General features: G+C 44.4%; 1 protein-coding gene across 1 annotated transcript in view; it reads right to left on the bottom strand.

Moving 5' to 3' along the window:
• Window positions 1-8,414: 8,414 nt before the first annotated feature.
• pde11a (phosphodiesterase 11a) overlaps window positions 8,415-24,360 on the bottom strand; it is a 103,103-nt gene continuing 87,157 nt past the window's right edge. Inside the window, exons 15-20 of the mRNA XM_061235654.1 lie at window positions 22,945-23,045; window positions 21,335-21,412; window positions 21,081-21,144; window positions 20,896-20,970; window positions 19,614-19,697; window positions 8,415-10,901 (exon numbers count right to left, since the gene is read on the bottom strand). Coding sequence (XP_061091638.1) covers window positions 10,695-10,901; window positions 19,614-19,697; window positions 20,896-20,970; window positions 21,081-21,144; window positions 21,335-21,412; window positions 22,945-23,045 — 609 coding nt within the window. The 3' untranslated portion in view covers window positions 8,415-10,694. The remainder of the gene's footprint in view (window positions 10,902-19,613; window positions 19,698-20,895; window positions 20,971-21,080; window positions 21,145-21,334; window positions 21,413-22,944; window positions 23,046-24,360) is intronic.

Genomic DNA, 24,360 nt, shown 5'->3' with positions numbered 1-24,360 from the left:
CTTTGAAGAAAAGCTCAAGTCATTAAGGAATGCATTAAATGTTTGCTGCATTTATATTTTTTATTTTTTTAAGGAGATAAGAATATGAATTTTGTTCGATGACTTTTGAAGTTCGGTATTTTGGCAACGACTAAAATTCCTTGAACAGGTAATGCTGCAACTAATTTACACAAGATTTGTGTCACATGTATTTCTTGTATAATAGGACAGACTATCCTGTTTTACTCCAATATAGAAATGATTTTAATTTGAAAAGTTATTTTCATTAACTTGTTATTTTGTACATTAAACTGGCCAAACCAACAATGGAAAATTTAAATGGAATAAAACAAAAAGACAGAGGCAGAGAGGAGGTTTTATACAGCAGTGTTTCGAGCTGTAGCCACGGCCACACTGTGAATGTCAGTCAACATTGTGTTGCATTGCAACTGACATTCTGTAAGAGCAGTCTGTAAGACAACATTTGTTGAATATTTGAATTAATTAATTCTTTCTAAATCTCCTACAAACCACATTCTTATTCCTCTAATACCTAAAAACCTATTCCAGTACTCACATACATATCGGATTTCACCTCACAGTGGAAGAATTTTAGCCCACTCTTCTTTACAGAACTGCTTTAATTCAGACAAATTGGTAGGTTTTCTAGCATGAATTGCTCATCTAATAATAATAATAATAATAATGCATTTTATTTGTAGTGCACTTTACATTTGGAGACCAAATCTCAAAGTGCTACAGGGTAAAAACAGGGAATAAAACACCCAATGGCATGTATAAAATGTAAAAACTAAGAAAAAGTTTTGGTAAATAGGTAGGTTTTTAGCCCTCTTTTAAAAGCATCAGTGGTCTGTGGTGCTCTCAGGTAGTCAGGGAGGGCATTCCACAGGCGGGGAGCAGCCGAGCAGAAGGCTCGGTCGCCCATGGTGCAGAGCTTGGTCTTGTGGGGACGGAGGCGGTTGGTGTTGGCAGAGCGAAGGTTTCGAGTGGAGGGTTCTGGGGTGAGGAGTTCTTTGAGATAGGGGGGGGGCATTTCCATAGATGCACTGATGGGTCAGAAGGGATATTTTGTATTCAGTCCGGGAGGTGATGGGGAGCCAGTGAAGTGAGTGGAGGATCGGGGTGATGTGGTCGTACTTACGCACTCTCATCAGGATCCTAGCAGCGCTGTTCTGGATGTATTGGAGCCTTATCTCAGGTCCTGCCACAGCATCTCTATTGGGTTCAAGTGAAGACTAGGCCAAAGTCTAATAATTAAATCCATAATACTAAAGCAATAATACTAAACATTTGTTTTGAGTTTCCTCTGGTTCCCTTATTCCAATATTACATTTTTTTTCTAAAGACATTAAACTATTCAGCATTTAATCCAAAGCGACTTACAAGTGCATAGGTTCTTCCACAAGTCAAAGCATCACATCCATAACTAGGAAAATACACATGAAATGCTGTTCTAAACATATAGTCATCATAAGTGCAAATTATTATTATTATTATTTATTTATTTATTTATTTTTTTGGGGGGGTTAGACAAGGAGGATATGGATATCAGAAAGGGGGGAAATCAGGAGGGAGGACTAAGGTAGAGTTTGAGAAGGTGTGTTTTTAGTCGAAATAGGGGGAGGGATTCCGCTGTCCTGACAGTGGTAGGCAAGTCATTCCACCACTGAGGAACCAGAATGGAAAACAGGCATGAACGTGCAGCTCGACCGCCAGGTGCACGTAGAGAGGGAACCATAAGGCGACCAGAGCTGGCAGACCGGAGTGGTCTAGCTGGGGAGTAGGGAGTGATCAAGGATTGTATGTAAGGTGGGGCAGTCCCCTTAGCAGCCTGAAATGCCACAATAGGGGTGCACAATTGGAAGCCAGTGGAGGCCAATGAGAAGCGGGGTGACATGAGCCGACCTGGGCTGACTGGCGATCAGGCGGGCTGCAGCATTCTGGACCAGCTGGAGGGGCTTGATGGCACATGCTGGGAGACCAGCTAGGAGGGAGTTGCAGTAATCCAGGCGGGAAATTACGAGCGCCTGGACTAGGAGCTGGGTGGCTTTCTCCGTCAGGAGATGACGGATACGGCGTATATTGTACAGAAAGAACCTGCAGGTTCTGGCAGTGGAGGATACTTGTGAAGCCAGGGTGAGGCAGTTATCAAGAGTCACCCCAAGATTCTTTGCCGTACGGGAGGAGGAAACTACAAAGTCCTCAACAGTCAGTGAACACTTTTATCCAGACCAGCATACACAAGTGTAGAACATCACTTATCCAGGAGGGATGTAACCCCATGGGTGAGGGTCAGGGACTTTATGGAATTGTTGATGACAGACATTGCGATCCATCTTGGAGGTTGGCACTGAAGATGGTATCCTTGGTACAGTGCAGCACCCACCCAGGGGACTGTGATTTGGGATGCCCAGTAACTTAAGTCATGCTGGGAGAACCATCCGGCAGCTGGATGCATAGCATCAGGACTCACCTCCACGGCTTTTGCAGCCTGGTGGGGGCAATGCCTTGGAGGACTGAGAGTGTAGCTACGTGACTCCCGAAGAGCGGTCGGCACACGTTCTATGACCTGATGGTGCGGGGCCCTTACTTGGCCACCTGGATGAGCAGGTGGGTAAGAATGCCTGAGCGCTGCCTTGAAGGACCACCTTGCCCAGATACAGGCACCGACCTTCTCTGAAAATCAGCAGCTGTTGTCAAGCATGGCCTTGGCCTGCTTGCATTCTGCTCATGTTGTGCTGAGCCACTGTTGTGCTAGCTGATGTTCTCTCCTTGGAAGGTGCCACGACTCCCCATTGATGAGTCTGGTCTTCCTGGCCAGCTGGGAGCCGAAAGTTGAAGTCTGTGGTTGCTTTATTGGACCCTGTCTAGGGTCAGAAGAAGTGAGGGAATTGGAGGAAATGCATACAGGCACCTGACTGGCCATCCATGGGTTAGAGAATTCTGACCAAGTGGGCTGGATGCCTCCCTTAAGGAAAGCTACATGGGGCAATGTGTCCTCCTCTCTGAGGCAACAATCTGCATTAGCCTTGCTGAATCTGCCCCAGATCTGTTCCACCACCTCTGGTTGGAGTCTCCATTCTCACAGGTAAGGCCAGCCAAGTACATGGTTCAAGAGATGACAAAGGCCCGAGGCATGCAGTTGCCGTGCCATCAATGGGGAAGCATCGGTGTGTACCAGGTCCTGACAGGATGGAATCATCTCTAACGGAGCACATTGGCACAATACACGCACCCGTCTACTCAGGGGCAGCCTGTAGCCTATTGACTAAGGTATATGACTGGGACCTGGAGGGTTTGTTGTTCAAGCCCTGGTGTACCCACAATAAGATCTGCATTTCTGTTTGGGCCCTGAGCAAGGCTCTTAACCCAGCATTGCTCTAGGGGGGATTCACTTTGGATAAAAGCATCAGCTAAGTAACACATTATTACTACTCTGACCCCCATGTGTTTTGTGTAGACGGTTCAGGCGAGCCTACATGGGATGCAAGGAGAGAAGGCCTGATGGTTTCAGAGATCAGAGATCGCCATGTCTTTCACATCTGCCACCCTCGACAGCTTAGCTGAATGAGGCAATGCTGACCCCAGTTCATAGTTTCTTTTGTTTAGATCACCGGTTTTTAGTAGCAACAGCTACGGAAGCTGCAACTGGTTTAGAGCAGACATGCTGACACCAGTTTGTGTTCTCCTTGTTTGGATAAGCATCTTTTAGTATCAATGGCTACGATAGCTGTGACCATCTTTTTCCTTTGTTTGGATCTGAGTTGTGAGCACACTGCTCTTGACTAGAATATGGTGCTGTGGGCTGTTGCCAATAAGCCAAAATAAATCTTTTGACAATCCACAGATGGAATGCTGAAAAGAGCTTCTCGGCATCCTCGGGAGGATGGAATACCCGTAGCTCCATCCTAAATTGTGAGGCTACTGACAGATCAGCAACCAGCAATGAGAAAAGTTGACCTGCTTATCACTCTCTATAATTTGCAAGAATATTTTTGGGAACAGATGCTGGTAATTATGGGGCTGCACATCTTGATACACGTGATACATGTCTTTTGATTCTTAAAATCCAATCAAAACTTCCCTTTCTTCTGGAACTATGCCCTCTTCCCTTAAGAGGGCCAGAGTCACTCCTCACCCCTCTGCTCTGAACAACTACCGGCCTGTCTCTCTTCTTCCCTTCCTATCTAAAACTCTGGAACCTGCAGTCTGCTCCCAACTGTCAACTTATCTCCTCCAGAACAATCTTCACGATCCCAACCAGTCTGGCTTCAAGAGTGGCCACTCCACTGAGACCGCCCTACTCGCGGTCCCCAAGGCACTCCACTCTGCTAGAGCCAAATCCATCTCCTCTGTCCTCATCTGCCTTCAATACAGTCAACCATGAGTATCTGCTCTCAACGCTGACTGGGATGGGTGTCACAGGATCTGCATTCACATGGTTATCTTCCTACCTCTCTGGTCATTCCCACCAGGTGACTTGGAGGGGCTCAGTCACTGACTCACACCCCCTACGAGCCCCCACAGGGCTCAGTTCTTGGTCCTCTCCTCTTCTCTATACACCATGTCTCTTGGTTCTGTTAGCTCTTCCCATGGCTTTTCTTACCACTCTTATGCCAATGACACTCAACTCTTTCTCTCCTTCCCTCCCAATATGCAGGTCACCACACAGATCTCTGCCTGCTTGGCTGATATCTCTGCATGGATGAATTCCTTCCCACCACCTGAAGCTTAACTTTGGCTAGACTGAGCTTCTCTACATCACTGCTAAATCCTCTCCGACAATTGACCTTTCACTGATCATCGAGGACTTTGTAATATCCTCCTCCCAAACAGCCAAGTATCTTGGGGTGACCCTTGATAACCATCTCACCCTCGCTCCACATATATCCTCCGCTGCCAGATTATATACGCTGTATCAGTCATCTCCTGACAGAGAAAGCCATCCAGCTCCTAGTCCAGTCCTGTCAGGATTATTGCAACTCCCTCCTAGCTGGTCTCCCAGCTTGTGCCATCAAGCCCCTCCAGTTGGTCCAGAATGCTGCAGCCCTCCTTACCACCAGTCAGCTCAGGTCGGCTCATGTCACCCCACTCCTCATTGCCCTTCAATGGCTGCCTATTGCCGCACGCATCTGCTTCAAGGCACTAGTGTTGGCATTCCAGGCTGCTAAGGGGACTGCCCCACTCTACATCCAAACTTTAATTGCTCCCCACACCCCTACAAGACCACTTTAGTCTGCCAGCTCTGGCCGCCTTGTGGTCCCCTTATTATGACTACCAGGTGGTCAAGCTGCATGTCCATGCCTGTTTTCCGTTCTGGTTCCTCAGTGGTCGAATGACTTGCCTACCTCTGTCAGGACAGCAGAATCCCTCACCTTTTCAGAGTATACCTCCCTCCTGATTTACCCCCCCCCCTCCGATATCCCTCTTGCGCATGCTTATTATAAAAAACAAAACAAAAAATGCACTTAAGATGACTATTTGGTTAGAACAGCTGTTGATGTATGTTTAGCTATTTATGCATTTGATGTTTTTCACTTGTTGAAGAACCTATGCGCTTGCAAATCACTTTGGATTGAAAGTGTCTGCTAAATTACAAAAATGTAATGTAAAATGTAAAATGCGTAAAACGTACCTTCTGCTGCTAATCTACTCCGATGGTTTTAGCACATCAACAGTGGAAGCCCACCTGCAATTATTCTAATGTAATGTACTCTACTCTTATATCTTCAGTGTTACGGCCAGTACAGTAGCTAGCAGCTTTGTATCCTGATAAAACCAGAAATATAATATTCCTTGCCACAGTGGTTGAAATCAGGATAAATACACCAACCTGGCTTAAGTACATCTGTAGCAGCGTGTCCCTTGCGGTTATGGGATCTTAATTAGTTGACACCCTGTTCAATGTCTTAGGGCCCTCCTCAGAGGTCTTCTCATATCAGTTTACCCCTCTGCTTAAAGAATGCTGCTGACACGGGTGCAGGAGTGTCTGGCAGCAGCAGGCATTCAGGGTTTCCGTTATTACTGCTGTGGTTACCGTTCGTTTAATGCACAGCGTATGCCTGCGATTCGTATGGCTGCAATTAGGCAGCTGTGAGAAGCAGCAGTTCAGACCGCAGCTTTGGACCTGAGGGATGTAATATTTGATTCCTGGTCGAGGCACAGCTGCTGTTTGCGTCAAGTGTCATTCTCTGTGTTCAGCTCTAGTGATGAGTTATAGAACCTGTAAAATGCAACACTGTGAGCATTTGAACATTCCCAGAGGATACATGCATCTGTTTAACAGAGAAATGTAAAAATTTTGACAATAAGACTAGCCAAATAAAAAAGTGGATTTGAGCAGATTGCTCATTACGCCCTCCCCCCCTCCCCCAACAGAATCCCCCATCTGAACACAAAATGATGCCGCATCACATCTTCTGTACAGTTTGCACGTCTTCAAATCTCAGGACTTGAATGAGGCCCCAGTCACACTATGAGAAAAAAAAAAAAAAAAAACGTTCACACTTCATGAAAAGGCTCTTTGAATTGTCAGATAAAAAGGTAGCGCGTGGGAGGGAGTGATGTCTGTCCTTGGCCCAGGGAGAATGCGCTGCGGACTGAATGGATGAATGCCGGCACCGCTCCTCGACCGCCATCAGAAGCGCGCGGCGCGCTCGCTCATGCGGTCTGCGCACCGCCCTGTCCGGTTCGGGAGTGGCGGTATTGTTGCCACCCACTCTCCCTGCGCTCTGACACGCGCTGACTTTTGTCCGGGCCCGGCTCAAGGTAATCCGACGGAGAGGGAGTTATGCAAGTCCCCTCTGCGTTTCCGACCCACGCAAACTGCCCACTGACTGCGGTGGTCGGCGGGGTGAGAGCCGCTCAGAGCCGCCGGCCGTGATTCCGCTTGTGTGCGTAGCCTGGCTTTACTGAAAAGATCTTTGTCAAGGGGCCATTGATCAGGAAGGATCTGCGTAAGACACAGTGGTGCTCACCGCATATCCTGTATGTTTTCCCACTGGTGTCCAGCACTTCTGGCTTTCATCAATAGCTGGAGTTAACATCGGTCAGGTATCACATTGGCTATCTGGTAAAGCACACTGCCGCTGTTGGGTTTTGCACAGTCCCGTTGTCTGCACAACCCAAAGTGGGAATATAGAGTCAGACATGAAACATCCGACACAAGTGAACTTGTAATTCATTTCGCCTTGCTGTAGGCCGTGACCTTGCCTGAATACACAGCGCAGTATGTGCCATTTTGTGGAAAATAGCTTGTCTTGACTAATATCAGACCCCTATAATTCTTGAACTGCTTTGAAACTGCAGTCTAAACCTAAAATCGAACCATCGTCTTTTATTGTTGTCACCTGTATGTTCATCTTATCTTTCCATTTCTAGCATACTGGACAATAAGGGTAGACTGATAAGGGAAGCACACAGACAGCAACAATGCTCAACTATGCTGTGGCATTCAACTAATGCTCAAGTGGTGTTAAGAGCCATAATATGATAATGCGTGTGAAGAAAACATTCCCCACACCATTACACCACCAGCAGCCTATACCATTGACATACGACAGGGTGGATTCATGTATTTGTGCTATTTACCACTCTAGTCTCATCTTCCAGTTCTTAGCTGAGCCCAGCATGGTCTTTTTCAGTAACCCATCCACTGTAATGTTTGACACATTGTGCATTCAGAGGTGCCCTTTTGCATACCACTGTTGTAAACATTTGAGTGTTCATGCAAATGGTGCCCATTCTCCTCTGACCTCTCATTAACAAGCTTACTCGCAATATATAAACTCTAGAGACTGTAAGTGTATGGAAATCCCAGGAGGGAAGTTGTTTCTGAGATGCTAGATCACGTCTTGCTCATTCTAATGTTTGGACACAAACAACAACTAGGCCTCTTCACCATATCTGCATGCTTCATACTATAGACGCTGAGCTGCAGCCACATTATTTGTCTGCTGGGCTACAGTGCACACCACCCTGGTTCATTCCTGGGCGCTGGGCCTTTTAAACATATGGGAACTTGACTTGGTCTCTTGGTTGCTTTAAACTGACCCTCAGATCAACAACATGGTGAATTTACTGTGTTGCAAGTACAGACCATGGACCCAGTTGAATGACTTATAAAGATTTGTGTGCTGATGTGCTGCACACAATGATAAGCTATCATTGTGTACTATGTAAATGCATCATTACAGTATGTAGTTGTTTGCATTATACAAAGCAACAAGGCAGTTGTTCAGTTGTAATGCATCCAGGTTCCAGAACAAAGGATGAAATGCGCCCAAACACAGGATAAAGGATACACAGGATAACAATGAATGTCTGGGTCCACACGGTGGCAGTGTTGTACCACAATAACACAGGGGAAAGCATAATAATTTTACCAATGACGTCTGAGAAATGCAGGCATTGGGTACAATTGTAAGCACAGATTTTATTCAACAAATTCCAGATAACATGCCTATAAAGACCCATTGTTTCACCTCTGTGAAAAAAGGAACACTTACAGTAAGTCATGGCATCGAGAAGAATTATGATTACACGTACAGACTCAACAGTCGTACAATGCGAAAGAACAAAACAAGAAAACATAATCAATAACTTTGCATTAATACTCCATCCATTACAATGCATTAATATACCCCATGCAGTTACATTCCAAGGTAAAACTGACTGAGGAATGTTTTCATGGACATGAATCTGCAGATAACAGACTGTTTTAGTTTACCTGTGCTGATCATTGTTGGTATTTGCTTTATGCTTAACAGTAGTTGGTTTAACCGCACACCCCATGCAATCTAAATCTTCTGGTGGTCAATCACTGCAAAAACCAAAAATAATCTTAGTCTATATTAAGTCTAATCTTATTTCTATCACTTTTTTGCTAAATAAGAATATTGCCTATGAGGTGAGGCAAATTTACTCTTTTCAGGATTTGCCAATGGGGTAAGAAGATTTCACTTGTCAAGCAAAATGGAACTTAAGACAAGCGAATATTTACTTGAGAAAAAAATATGTTTTTAAGCCTCATTACAAAATCAACACTTGTTAAGATACTTTTTTTGTAGTGATTCACCTTTAATTTTGACCCCAAAGAGCACAAATATTCATGCCACATGACGATCACAGGGATCTAATTACTTCCAATTCCTGCTGTCAACATGATTAGGAAAACTAGATCAAAATGTAAAAACAAATACAATATTCATGCTGTTGAGTCATAACAGTAGATTGCCTAATCAAAAAGGCTGATTTTTAAAAAGAGGGAAATACATTGTAACTGAACGTGGATGTGAATGATGTGAATAATCTTGCAGACCTCATCCCTTTGACTGTAATCTTCCTAAAATTAGCATCAATTAAAACATGTTTTACTTGTTTTCTTCCTGAAAATCAGCTAAGCGTCAGCAGCGAGCTCATTTGGGAATAGCATTAACATGCCTGCAACGCTGAGTTAGGAAATGGCGGATCTCTTAACGGCCGCTGAAATTCCTCCGGCATCTGCGCTGACAGCAGGCCTCGCTGTAATTTACACCTCAATAACTGCCGCCATTCAGGAGTAATATAATCATGCTTGGCATCCCCCATTCTCAACCGAGAGGGAATCTCCCTGAACCCAAAATGAGTTATCGCTGCATGTGGGAAGAGCCAGAAGTAATTTGGGAAAATGGGACAGTCCTAGCCATTACAGGCCGGGGGAGATAGTGTACTGTTGCTTCTGGTAGTCCACCCCACAGTCACACCGTAGACCGGAGAGTGTTGTTTTATGATGCTCTCTCTTAATAGGGTTTATACAGAAGTGAAAAAAAAAGCTAATTTCAAAATGGGAATGTAACCTTGGACACCGTGCTAATGTCCACACGCTATCTCTCATTGGTTCAGTGAAGAATGTTATTACTGTATAATAATGTGTGGTGAAATTTTTCATGCAAACAGGGCAAAGGGGGCTATGCTCTTGATTTGCACCGTAAGAAACCCCCGGTTACAAGTCCACCCCACAACCCCTGACCTCCCCACAGCACTGACAACAACCAACGCCAGAAAGCACAAACTGATATGAAATGGCACTTGCATATTCCATTTGTGTAAAAATAGATATATACATTACAAAATTAACAGGAGTCCCTGTAACATTCCTGCGACGGATACTCAAAGCAACACGAGGAGACTCCAGTAACTACAGCCCTGCCCTTGTGGGGAGTTAGCTTGGACGACGAGTGGCCTATGATCCTAGCTGCTCTTTACCATCTCCTCTTCTCTTACAGTGAAGTGGCCCTGTTTTTACAAAGCCACTGAACTAGACAACAAAGTATTTTTTTTGGGAAAAAGCCAGGAGACTGGGTTTGTTTCATGTTTTTGTTTTCCCTGTAAATACCAGCTCCGAAATTCTAATTTTCACCTGAAAACGAAATGCCCAAAGCCCGTGTGCAAACTAACCCAATGCTGCTAGCCCACACTCCCAATGGGTGGGGGTGGGGGCAGGGAGTGGAGGGGGCATAACAGTAACACAATATCGCCCAAAAACCTTGGCGTCCGTGTAAACACGCGACCCACTGGGAAAAATTTCCACCGCGGGTAGCAAAAGCTAAGAGCAGAGTACAGAAACCCTGCATACGCTGCACAGCGTGCCATGGCAGGCCATGTTAGTGGAAGCTAAAGGGCTGCTCGGGCAGCCCCACGTGGGCTGGCTCCAGCTAGCTGGTGTTTTTAGGAGGGCCGCTACAGCAGGGGGCCCCGCCGTTGCTTTCTGCGGCTTTGCCGGTGTCTGCGGTGCCGTTGCTGGCGGGCACGGTCGACTCCTGGCTACGCTGCCGCACCCTGTTCAGCTCCTCCCACTTCGCCCTGTTCTCCTGGATCAGGTCGACCATTGGCTGCAGCTTCGGGTTCAGTTTTACCAGAGTCTTGGAGGGAGGGAGGGAAAGAGAAAGAGATAGACTTTGAAACATCATTGTCAATTCATTCCATATATTAAGCCTACATACATACATTACATTAGATAGAATACAACAGAGAGAGAGAGAGAGAGAGAGAGAGAGAGAGAGAGAGACTTTGATGCCTCATTATTGAAACATCTTCAAATCATTACATACATACATTACATAGATTACGAGAGAGAGAGAGAGAGAGAGCGAGAGAGCGAGTGCAAAATAATCATTACTTGTGGGTAGTGTCCATCCACAGCAATAACGAATACGTATGTAGTAATTTTCAGATTAAACAAAATTGGAAATCCTACACAGGAGAAGAATAAGCAAATATGCAATATAATAAAATATCAGTGCTAGCTGAAAACAAACAAAAAAAATTGATCTGGGGGAGAGGGGGATGAACTGAATGATAACTCCAATTCCAGACAGGGATTTCAATGGGTGTTCTAATTGCGCACAGTTGTCCTGGACATACAGTAATATGCCATCATACATCTCAATGACATTAAAATACAGTTCGATAGTACAAACTCTGAGACGGATCACAAGATGAACATGGCCCTGGTAAGAGACAACAAAATGCATTATGGGAGATTGTAGTTTCAGTAAGATGACAAGAAAGGCCATTTTATCTTGGGTACATGCATATTCAAAATACGTATACACTGCTGCAATCATACTTCATTAAGGATGAAAGACAACAAACAGTATTACAAACTTAACATGGGACATAATTAGCATTGTCTGTCCTACTCCAGTTTAATCAGTGATGTTCTTTAAAAAATCCTGTAACAAATCGTCTCAGAAAGAAGTATTTTTGTGGTTACTCAAACTGGCTGCATTTTAAGTGTTATGTCAACCCACTGCTTTTGTAATGGCTCCTAATTAACCCACATTTTTACTAGCGCTGCTTCATTAGGATGCGATTCCCGCGACGGGAGAAAAAGACACAAAGGCTGTCTCTGGTGCAAAACCTACAGTCTGTCGTATCTGATGAAAACATCCAAGACACTGTTCGCCTGCAGAGACGAAAGCAGCTCACAGCGGGATAGGCTTCATTATACCACCCTGCTCCTGTGCACTTAAACAGGACGACGCACATCGCCCCCGCGCCTCGCCGAAACGCATGTCATTACAGCAGCAGACAACCATTTCATTTACTCTTGACACATTTTTATGGGGGCGCATCAGACTGTAGATAGCAATGCGTTTTACATTAAATACATCGGTGTGTGCATCGAGGAGGACTTATACACAATACCCATAAACCAGTCTGGGAACATTCAGTAATACAAAGTGAAAGAGCATCAAAATATGGAGACTCATCACGCGGTCTGCGTTTTATGGAAGCGTGCGTCTCCTCGGATCGCCTTCGGTACCGGCAACTGTGGCCTCCCTCAAATCACGCCTCCTCCTCGCTTTTATGGCGCGAGGCAGGTGAGCGTGACGAAGAAACATCTGACCACGAACGCAAAATGCGGAGGAAGACGTGAAGTTTAATCTCCCTCGCTTTACTCCAGGGAGATTACAGGCAGCAGGGGGAACGGGAAACGTCACGAAGGAGCCTACCTACACACCTACTCTTCTCTCGCAGAAAGGCTACGGCCCAATCAGGAGAGAGAAGAAACCTCCCCAGGGCTTTCGGCTGAACCGCGTTCCTCTAGTTCGTCTGCCCATCTCTCCTTTACGACTCGGCTGAAGGTTCAGTCTTTGGCATAGGAACAAAGGGCTAGCGTAATTATCTTCTCCACTGAGCAGCTGCTTTGCTACATCTGAAATGAGGCGCAAGTCATTTTAAATTGAACGCTTTTATCTCACACAGCACACTTTGTGTACCCAGTGATATCTTAATGAGCATATACTGGTTAAATTAAAGTAGAAAAGAGAGCGGTAAACAGGGCTGAAGGCTCTGGGTATAGTAGCATGCAAGCCTGTTAATAGCTTCATCCCCAATTATTATTATTTTTTGTTCATAATACCAAATCATGGTTGAGCCATTCAGGAGGGTACATAGGAGGGTACATAGTATTAAAATGTCCACTGAAAGGCAGTCCACCAGACTGGGGCACATCCACAGGATGGAGTATGAAAACCACTTATTTGACTGGCCTTTGGGACCACTGAACACTTCCATGGGGGTGTTAATTATCCCCCATGACTCTCTGACATCATAAACCTGAAGACCAGGCACAATATTTCTAAAGCTGTTGTGTGCTTGTTACCACTTTTGCCACTTATTCTTACAATCTTTTCCATATCAACTTGTCTTTCTTAACCTGTGTTAATAACTGTATCTACACTGAAGACTGCAACATTTCTAATACTAGTTATGACATTGCTGTCAAACTGATAAGACATAACCTCACTCCAAACCTTAACATCTTCCCTTGTAAAATTGACTAACTGTTAGTTGATTTCTTCTCTGCACAAAGCTCAGAAAAGAAAAAACCTGCATGATGTTGACAATGTAGGGAACATTATATACACCATTTTTCACATGTATGTCTGACCAATTGTGCAGGCCTGTAAACGAGGCTAAAGGCTAATGTAAGCACAGCACTACTGATTCCACACAAGTCCACACAAAAGCTAAAGGTTAAAGGTCATTTGGCTTTGTGTGAGCTGCAATAGGTCAGACCGTGGCAGACTATGAATGTCATCGCGTTCGCTCCAGAGAGCCCAGATTTCCATTAGAGCTGGTCCACCTCTCGCATCCAAACGAGAGGGCTCAATTTCATAGCCTGGCCGACATAGTGAAGTTTAAATGCATTCGGCCATATTATTGGCTGTGACCTTGCACAGTGTGAATGCTCCCATTGTACATTTGACCTAATATGCTGTTTAAGAAATCGCTCATACAGAAAGATTATGGGTCACACCAATGCTCCCTCTCTTTGCCTGGCATTACATCTTTGGAACTTAACCCTCCTATTATGTTCAGAATTTTTATTTTTGGGGTCAAATTGACCCCGCCAGTTTAAATAAATGCAAAATTAACATTTTGATACTTATTCTGTCGCCTTCTTCTTGTCTCCCATCTGTGAGAAACATCTCATTTAACAGCCTGAGGTACAGGAAGTGAATGTTTGTCATTGGTATGGGGAATTGGCACCACAATCCTCCACCAATAAATCTGAGATAAAAATAAAAATTGTATAAAAAAAAGTTGTATATTTTCTGACATTTTCTACAGTTACAGAGGGTCAAAATAATCCCAACAACACATGCAAAGTTGGTACAGGACTGAAAACAAATCATTATGTTGATTACACGTTTCCTATTTAATCCCACCAAAATTTAAAACATTTAAAAAGTCATACAGTATCAAGATGAAAAAAAGGTTTTTAAGAGATGTCAAACACTGAATGGGGTCAAATTTACCCCAAACATAACAGGAGGGTTAATATGCTCTGGGTCTATTAGCCCCCTCTGCCTAGCGTTTGCCTCAGACACAGTAATCCAGCAGAGAGAGAAGTCCCAACACTGGCTGTAGTAAATATCACTCAAGCTCTACTTATGAAGAGACAAAGCCACATGAACTGTGCCTCTTGGGAAAACCTTTCCTGTATTGTTTTAAATTACTCTCCCAGATCACAGTAAGCACTATTTTATGGCTGGAGTAGCGTCTATGTTACAGTTCATAGGCAAGCTGATACACCAGCAGTGTGCCTGAAAAATATGTGCCTTCTTTTCCAGGAGTAAGTACTTTACATTTCAGATCTGCGATAGATCAGTCAAGGGTAAAAACGTGTTACCTTTTTCGTTTGGAAGGCAGTTCATAAATTTAACAGCTTATTTTCGCTCTCATGTGGGCTCCAAAAATCCCTGAAAAGACGTACTGAAATTCACTTTGCACGATCTCCTACAATTTAATCCTTAAAGTCCTGTAGCACATACAGTATGGACAGCTGTTCAAACACATCTCATCTGAAAAAAATCTATCACACGTGTCACAAATAATAACGTAAAGCTTTCCCTTCCATTTGTAACCTTTTTTCATATAAAAACGGACCTTTCAGAGCCAGAGCCAACTTCCTGGTGTACTCCCACTGATACAAGCCTGGAAGTTCCAAAGGAAGCAAGAAAATGCTTCCCAAATACTGAAGACTTACAGCAGTAGAGGCTCAAGGAGCTGTTACAGACTCCAGCCTGTAGGAGACACTGTTCTTTATGGGACATCCTCGCTCCCTCAGCTCATTAAAAATAAGAGGAACATCATTTTGACTTTTATATTTTTAGATTTGATAAAAAATTCCATTGTGCCTGCGTCACACCACCAAATCTAATGTGGGACAAATCAGGCACAGGTTGCATCACCACTAAGTCACTCTATCTCACACGCTTACTGGAGGAGCCGCATTCAGCGGACTTCATGCACATATAAGGGCTTCCTGTTTCCGTAGCGCCCGAAAACGTAGCGGAAACGTAATTTCTGCAGTTTAAAATTGCTTTTCACGAACCCGTGGATAGTCAATGGGTGACGCTACAGGCACCAAGTGGGAGGTTCTAGCCCCAGGAGACGATCCCAGCCCAGCATTAGTGCGCCAAGAATGAGGTTAAAGCAAGCTGAAGTTAGAGCAGCACTAGCTTCCGTGATATGACATATACACAAGTGAAATGGATCTCTCTGAGGGAATTTTTGGAGGACGGGGAGTCGATTTGTCTGACACTAGATGAGGAGGGGAAGCAGAGCTGTTGCCTACGGCTCTGGGGGGAAGAATACTTGCCGAACAGAACATGGACAGAAATTGGATACTTGAAAATATCATTTTCCAGGAAGTGAATGGAAAAAACTTCTGTGTGAAAATACAGCCGTTCCTTTTTTAATTACTATTTCAGAATATATCATTTAAGACGTGTTTGTGTGGTTATGAAGAATTGACTAAATAGAGAAAAAAAATTTTTTCAGCTTGTCTTTAACATGGATGATTCAAGGAAGTTACCACGGCCCTCCCTGGTGGGGTAGCGCTACCCTTTTTTTGAATAGGTGTGATCTGTCCACAGTTCTTCAAAATGTTGGCCTGAGTCCCCTCTGGCACGTCTCTGCACATCAGCTTTCATCAGCACTCAGACATAGGTGCTACCGGGGTTGGTGGAAGGGCGGTGAAGAAAAATTGGAGAGGGAGGGTGTTGGGGGGGGGGGTCCTTTGAAGACAGGCGGTTGCATAACTGTGGATTAATATTCAGCTCAGCATTGAGCTGCTTGGAGAACGTGACTGATGATGTAGGATCCTCTTCCTCCCACGTACATTACCCACCATTCTCTGAACTTGCTCTGCCCCCCCCCCCCCCCCAAACCACCCCCGCCTGTTTTACTTTAATTGCCACTGTAGCGAAGGCGTAGAAACGGATGTTTTCTAAACATGAGCACTATGAGCCCAGCCTCAGATCACAGGGCAGTCATCTATCATCTTTCCTCAAAACAATGAGTGGAATATAGCAGTTTTAATTTCTGTGAAAATGTCTACCACCATTTCACCGTCGACTTACAGCAAAAGAAATAGTAGTGACAGTTTCCTGTGATAATTACCGTGACCAGTGGAGTTTCAGAGTGAACGTGTGAATTTTAGGTTTGCAAAGAAAGTCTGTTTTTGCTTTTACATAAGAAAATAATTTTAAGACTAGGCTCTCACTCTGCAGCTATAATTCTCTCTTATGCCACAGGCTTTTCTATCCATTTAAAACGTATTTTATCATTGCTCTTTACAAAGTGTGGACATGGACGGACTATGGGATTTTCATAGCTTGTCCGAATAGATATTCATTTCCTTCTGAAATATCCCCTATTATTAACGTGCAATCACGATGCAATGTCGGACTCTTCTGGAGTTCAATGCGTGTCCATTTGCCTGTCGCGGGCAGGTGAGGACTGACGTCACGGCCTACCCTTTCGCAGGGAAGCTAACGTTCTTCCTTTTCATTGGCTTTTCAGGGCTCTCCTTTGATGCTGCCCGCACCTTGCCTCATTCAGCCCATTCATGGCATTGTGCTGTGTGTGAAGATTAGGATATCAGGCCGCATTCAGTCCGAGCCGCTCAGCTCGTGGACGCGCCATTCTCCTAACCTAATTGAACGAATCGGCACATCCTCCCGGCATGAATCGGCTCGGTTCGAATGGCGCACTTACTTGGCAGGACGTCACTCCAGACGAAGAGGCGTGAAAGGCTGCAATCTCCGAATTTAGAAAGGTCGGGATTTTACAGAAGAGCTCGGATACGCTGAGGGGTTTTCGATTGTGAAAAGCGGCGCCGCTAACACTTCCTCTGACGTGAGCGAGCGTGTGAAATATTTGATGTATTCGGGTTCCCGGCTGCCTGCAGTCCTGTCACCTCTCCGCTATGTGGCTGATCCCACCAGCTGGCGAGGGAGGCAGTATTGGAGGAGGTGGATTCTCCTGGAGGAAAGACACTGGGCTCATTCCAATCGCTTATTTTTCTTGTTACTTTCCTTGGCTCCTCTTTCTACTCCTAACTCCACCCATCGGGAAAGGCTAGAAAACGAGACTAGAAAAAGAAGTGAAGACAGGGAAAGATGTGAATTAGGCCAATGGAATATCCTTGCTCCTTCGAACATCACTTCGAAACCACCTCAGTTAGAAACAGGGTAGATGCATGGCAAATGGGGAGATGTTCCTTCACAAAGGCATGATTTGGAGTTCCTAAATTCTACTTCTAGCTCCTAGAATGAACATTTAAGGGGTTGGAATGTCCTTAACCCTCCTATTATGTCTGGGATCAATTTGACCCCATTCAGTGTTTGACATCTCTTAAAGACCAGTTAACCCTTTTTTCACCTTGATACTGTATGATTTTTTACATTTTCTATTTTGGTGGGATTAAATGCAATGCAATAAACATAATGCTGTTTTCAGGTGTCCTGTGTTGCATGTGTTGTGTGGACTTATTTTGACCCTCTGTAAATGTAATGTAAAATATACAACCATTTTTATTTCAGATTTCTTTGTGGATGATTCTGGCGGCACTTTCCCATACAGGTGCCTAACTTTCACTCCCTGTACCTCAGGTTCTAAAATGAGATGTTTCTCACAGGTTTTTCATATTTATAGATAAAAGCTGGCTGTAGACGAATGGATGGTCCCAGTCAAGGGAAGAAATATACTGAAGTAGTACCTGCCATCAAAACCTACAAGCTACTCCTCTCGGCTAGCTCTGATTGTGTCCCACACAACTTTGAAATATACACATGGAGAGCTGTACAATCCCCTGGGGTAGCAGATGTTGGTGCAAGTGGCAATATTGTTCGCCGCCTGCCCCAGCCTGTACCCAAGCACAAGAACTATAAGCTACCCCATAACCCCATACCCCATATAACGTTACACGTTATTTAGATGACGCTTTTATCCAAAGTGACTCACAGTTGATTAGACTAAGCAGAGGACAATCCCTCCTGGAGCAATGTGGGGTTAACGGCCTTGCTCAAGGGCCCAACAGCTGTGCAGATCTTATTGTGGCTACCACCAACCTTGCGGGTCCCAGTCATGTACCTTAACCACCACAAAGGTGCTCTTCTTTGACTGCCCCTCGAGCTGACTCAGCACGGGATTCACTGTACTGGCACTGTCTGCGGACTAAAAGGCAACATGATAGGTGAAGAAGAGCTGAAGAAAACTGGAAGCGGATCTTTTCAAGAGAAGATTGCTATGGTTGGAGAAACTTACATGTAGTGAAGTGGTTTGATAACCGCTCAGTGACCCTTCTAAGCGATTACACTGGAACACATCCAGTCACTGAGGTTGAGAGGTGAGATGGAAAGAAAAAGGTAATGCAAGTCCCCTGCCCTGCTGTGGTGAAAGAATATAATAGGAATCTGGGCAGGGTGGATCTGCTTGACTCACTCATCGCTCTGTACAGAAACAAAATCAGATCAAAAAAATGGTACCACCGTCTAGTGTTCCACTTCCTGGAGGCAGTCATTGTGACCTTCAAATCTTATATCGCTGAAGGCCTTTGCAAAAGTGGAACTCTTGAGTGCAAGAGAGGTCGTCCTAGCTCCACAATTGCTGTCGAGTATGAGGTGGAGAAGAGAAGAGCACTTGCGCTTGGATGCAACAGTCCACTGGAGAGTTATGAGTGACAATAAGGGTAGATGCGGGGTACCAGGATGCAAAAGCACACCAAAAGCCAAGTGCTGAAAATGTGACGCCAACTCTATTTCACCACCACAAGCAACTGCTTCCTGAGGTTCCACACAGAGTAGGAAATCAGATTGAGCGAAAGGAGAAATATTGACCCAAATAATACCCCTCAAAGACCGGCCACACAAACACACACACTCCATACACACACACACATATACACACAAACACACACTTCTACTTACAAGCTCCATAGTTAATTTCTATCACTTTGAGGCAACAAACTAATATCTGGTTGGGGGGGTGGGGGGTGACACATTTTATGATTGATATATTGAGCTTCCCCCCAAGCTTCCAAAAATAGGGTTAAACATTTTTTCCCTTAAAAAAACTAAATTCATGGTGTGATTCTGTGCTTGACTGATCTTGCCTGATGAAACCAACAGGACCAGAAGGCAGGGTTTGCACTTTTTGAGAGTATTTAATAGGTTTGAATACACCTGAAAAGCTTAGTAAAGCGTAGAAAAGTATCTCCCGCACTCCCACACTGACAGGAGTGTAGTGCGTGACCTCAGAGCTCAAGTCCGTACCTCGTAGAGAGGGGCGCATATCCCATCAATCCACTCCAGCTGCAGGCCAGGGAGCTCGTCTTTCCGATTCCGATCAAAGATAGCCTGGAACAGAAACACCTTTCATTACACCTATGCACTGTGTAAAGCGCCTTCCCCTGGTGGGAGGAACACACTTCAACGACACATGGGAGAAAATGCCATGATACAGTGCTTCATCCTCAGGGGATTTTTGGACCTACTGCCTGAACATTTTTAGTTTCTCAAAGGAGTGGGTGTGGAGGGGAGTGGGGAACTGCCTTTGCAAGGGGGATATAGCCTTTGCCTTGAAGACAAACCAGTAATTAGCTTCCTCTTATTCCTCATTCTGTCTTTGTCTCTTGCACTGTGGAACTTGTGACACTTCAGAAAGGCTGCGCTTCAGAGATAGTTGCTGGGCTATGGGTTTGGATTATGAATGCATAATTCATAACGCCTACATGCCGGTAGGTAATGAGTTTGACGTGCAGCCTCAGAAACCCGAGGCCACCGGCACGGCGATGGGGCTGCAAACAGTCGGTTGGGTGCGCGCTATCCCAGACGACGCACCTTGTTCTGAGAGTTCTGAAAGCTGTTTGGTCTTCAAAGCCACCGCCGGGACGCCCACCTTCGTCCCGCATTTTATTTTCTTACTTTGATTATCCTGCCGCGAAATGGGAAAAAATGACTGGCGAATGGGAAAAAATATCGTTCTGACTCAAGTTTGACTTCAACGCTGGAAAAAAACACACGAGTAGATGGCTTAATCGCCTCGTTATGGGGTTACGCTATGCAATTTGCCGAAGGAACAGGCGCAAAACAAGATTAAATGAAATTGTATTGAGTTCCTGTTATCTATAGCCTAAAGGACAGACCTTCCAAGGCAGTCTAAATAATCACATTGTATCTGGCTTGGGCAGATAGGACTGCCAGCGGCCAAAGGAGAAGTTAGTGTTTTGTGGGTAATTGAATAGACTTGTGCACAGGGAGAGGGTGGACCGTGCGGTTACGGGTCAGAGCCGCCTTGCGGTCTGGTCTTCTGGTAGAGCGCCGGGCACAGACTGGCACTGCCCTCGGCCCTTCTCACCAGCACGAGAAAGCTACCGAAAGACCGTTGTCTCCACTCCTGTTAAACAACCCCATTTTCTGCCAGAGAACATTATGTGAAGAAAAGAAAATGCAAGAACTTTGTGAAAAACTTTCTTTTCGGATGGTAGAAGTGTGAGTGTTGGGAGAGAAGATGTGTAAGATGAGGTGGGAGACGAGACAAGGAGCCACAACTCACAGAAGGGGTGAGCTTCAGCTCAGACCGCTCTCGGTCTCCCTGGTCAAAGAACTCGCTGGTCACCAGCTCTGCCACCTAACACATAGAAAGCAACAATGAAAGTGTAAAGTTTCATTGGCTATAGCACTGAACAGATGGGCCCTCCCCCGCATAAAAAAAATGTTTTTATTTCATGTCAGACTTGCCTTTCTGGATATTTCCCAGGGTTTCGTTACAGCTCCAAGGTCACATGCAGTCATCAACATTGACCTGTAGTATGGAGAGATGACACATAAACACCCCCGACCCACTATAAGTGACACCTTTAAAGGCAAGCTGTGACTTTAATCATTTCTGCTGATATGATTAATAATAGAATGGATTTATATTAAGGCTGACATAGTGCAAGAGAAGGAGTCATGGGAAATGCCGACGCGATTTGGACAGCACTGGAATTTACCTGCACATATCTCTGTGGGTCTTCACATTCCAGTTGTATTCCCCGTTGCTGACCAGCTCAAAGAAAGCGTTCCGGTTCCTAGCAAAGGAGTCAGACATTTCTTTACTGAGCCTTGTCAGATGTAGGGACACATAATATCCACCAGAGGGCAGTGTAAGTCCTCAAATTTCAATATTGAACTGAGAGCACAAGAAGAGGACAGTACCACATTACTGATGCATTTATTTATGTTTGGCTGAATAATTTATGACAAAACGCTTGGTAATTATGCTCACAGCCCAATCATTAAAACTCAGTAGAACACAATACCCCACCTGTACCATTATAATTTTTGCTCATTGCCTGATACTTCTCACAAAAGAATGTGGTCTGTGTTGACATTTGAGCAGTAACAGATCAGTGATATCCCATATCCCAGGCTAGTGTATATGTAGAATATGGTAGAAATAGTGTGTATGAAATACATTCAGTGGGTGCAATATTTTGGGCCTCACTGGTTTAAATGTCTGACAATTAATCTGAATGTGATTGAAAGCAAACTTGAACTCTATAAATGGTATTGAAACATGAGACCTTTCTGCAAATTTTTAAGCAAGATTGCTTTTTACTTAGATTTTTTACTGTTTATAAATTATAAAAAAGGTCAAGTTTGGGAACCCTTTTGGATTATTCTTTGTTACTTTTTACTAAAGCCCAGACCCAGGTGATTTACTCATTAAGGCTTCAATGAGTCAGGTGAGTATAATTCCAGGGCTGAACTTTTTATTCTGAAGTAACTCCATGGCTTATCCAACTGCAGTGGCTGTTCTGTCTGGTGTTAACAACCATGGGTTCTTCTAAGGATTTCAGAATGAAGATGGTTTCCACCAAGAAGAAGAAGGCTACAAAACTCTCTCAATCAGAAACATTATTAGAAAATGGAAGATAAATGGAACAGTTGAAGTCAAGGCAAGGTCTGGAAGACAAAATGAAGCCTTGAAGAACACCTTGAAAACTGTGATGCATGGAGGTGGATTATGCTTTGTGGCAGCAGGGTGCACAGGAAATATTGTGCGAGTGGAATGAAGAATTCCACCAAATATCAAGAAATTCTAGATGCTAATGTTCAACGGTCAGTCCAGACATTGAAGTTGAAGAGAGGTTGAATATTCCAGCAAGACAATGATCCCATACATCGAAATCAACCATGAAGTACCTCTAGGAGAGACAGATGAAGGAACATACAAGGAGGCCGAAGAATATTTCTGAGTTAGAGGTGTTCTGCCAGGAAGAATGGGGAAACATTCCAAAAGCGAGAATTGAAAAACTACAGGAAGCGTCTACAAGCTGTTATAGTTGCCCGTGGACTAAGTACTAACTGACAGGATTCCCAAACTTTTGCACAGGGCCTTTTTCATTTTTGAAAAAATAAAATAAAAAGTAATCTCGCTTTAAAATTTGAAGGAATGCATGTTTTAACGTTGTACCCTTTAGAAGTCAGGTTTGCTTCTGTTCACTTAGATATTCATTGTAAAAGGCTTCCACATATGGTAGTAATAGGGTGCATGAAGTATATAGGTCAGTGGTTGATTGGTGATGTGTGAAATCAGTGGTTCTTTGCAAGTACATACTCAAAGTAGAGGGTGAGGTCAGTGGCCAGTATGGACTGTTTCAGTAGCTGCATGAGGTCACCATACTCCTTGGAGGACAGGTTGGAAAAGATGTTGTGACCCTACGGACAGAAAGAAACCATCATCACTAACTCCACTCTTACGACAGTAGCTTTACTATACATACAATGTCTTTAAACTGCTTCTGTTATACTGGATGATTGTTATACTTGCTATACTGAATGTTATACTGGATCGCTTTTGATTTCCACCCACACATTGTAATTAGATCGTAATCCCTCTTAGAACCGAGGAAGCGGACCAGCGCGCGTGATGTCAGCACTGACTGTAGTCGAGAGGGAGCCAATGAAAGCGAGGAGATTCCTTGGGATGATGGAGACGAACGCTCCAGAGATGAGACGCACGGTGGCAGCTCCTGCCTGGAGCGTCACTTCACAGAGGAGTGCACAGCGCTGATATACACTGCCGAACCGTTCAATTATTCAACGAGCGCCATTAAATATGCTATAATACAGCCCTGCATCACGCGGCGCCAATCGGGGAGGGCGAAAGTACACCGTGGGAAGTGCCGTGGGACGCCGGGCTGGGGTGTGAGCGAGAGAATCCAAGAGATCCGAGTCTGCCGACCGGCTGTGCGAGAGGAACCTCCCTGTCAGCCTGTCAGGCGCTGCCAAATTACGGAATGACGTCGAGCAGCGACAGGGCTCGCTGAATCCGGGCTTCTCCATCACGAGAGAGAGAAAGAGGGGAAAAGCTTGGGAGTGAGGGAGAACGAAAAGAGAGAAAGTGGGGGAGGGGGCAAGTGGGAGGCAAGGGAGAGAAAGAGAGTGCAAGGAAGAAAGATACTACACTCAAGCATGTTAGAAAGTAAAGTTTTAATTAACCGTTTCTGTTGGTTGGTAGAGCGGATCTGTGAGCCGCAACCAAACCGCCCCCACACCACATGAATCAAAGACATAACTCATTTATATGCTAATGACGCAAGCCGTAACTCATTCTCCATATCATCACCAGCCATTATTATGTTTTAAGCAAACATTTGTCACCTTACAGTGTTGTGGCAGATAGCAAAATGAACTTAATAGAGCCTGGCTTGCAAAAAACTTGTCTTACGCAAACCCTGCAATTTATTATTATTTATTATTTAATTATGTACTTGACTCAACTATTTCCATTGATAAACATCTCTTTCAACCAATCAGACTGCTGTTTGCAGAAATATATTTATTTATTTTGTGGAAAATACGCTTGCCTTTATCACCATGGATAAATAATACTTCAAGCCAAGCATTGCACTAAAGCCATATAAACTGTAGAAAATAAATAGTGTGTTCTATTTTGCCATAGTGATACAAAAAGGAAATTCACGTTCCATTTTACACAGCATACATTACACATAATAATTTAAATTGTCAT

This window comes from Conger conger, chromosome 3 (genome assembly GCF_963514075.1).
Source record: "Conger conger chromosome 3, fConCon1.1, whole genome shotgun sequence".
NCBI classification, from domain to species: domain Eukaryota; kingdom Metazoa; phylum Chordata; class Actinopteri; order Anguilliformes; family Congridae; genus Conger; species Conger conger.
Note: the sequence above shows the minus strand (reverse complement) of the source record. Positions and strands in the feature narration are given on the sequence as shown.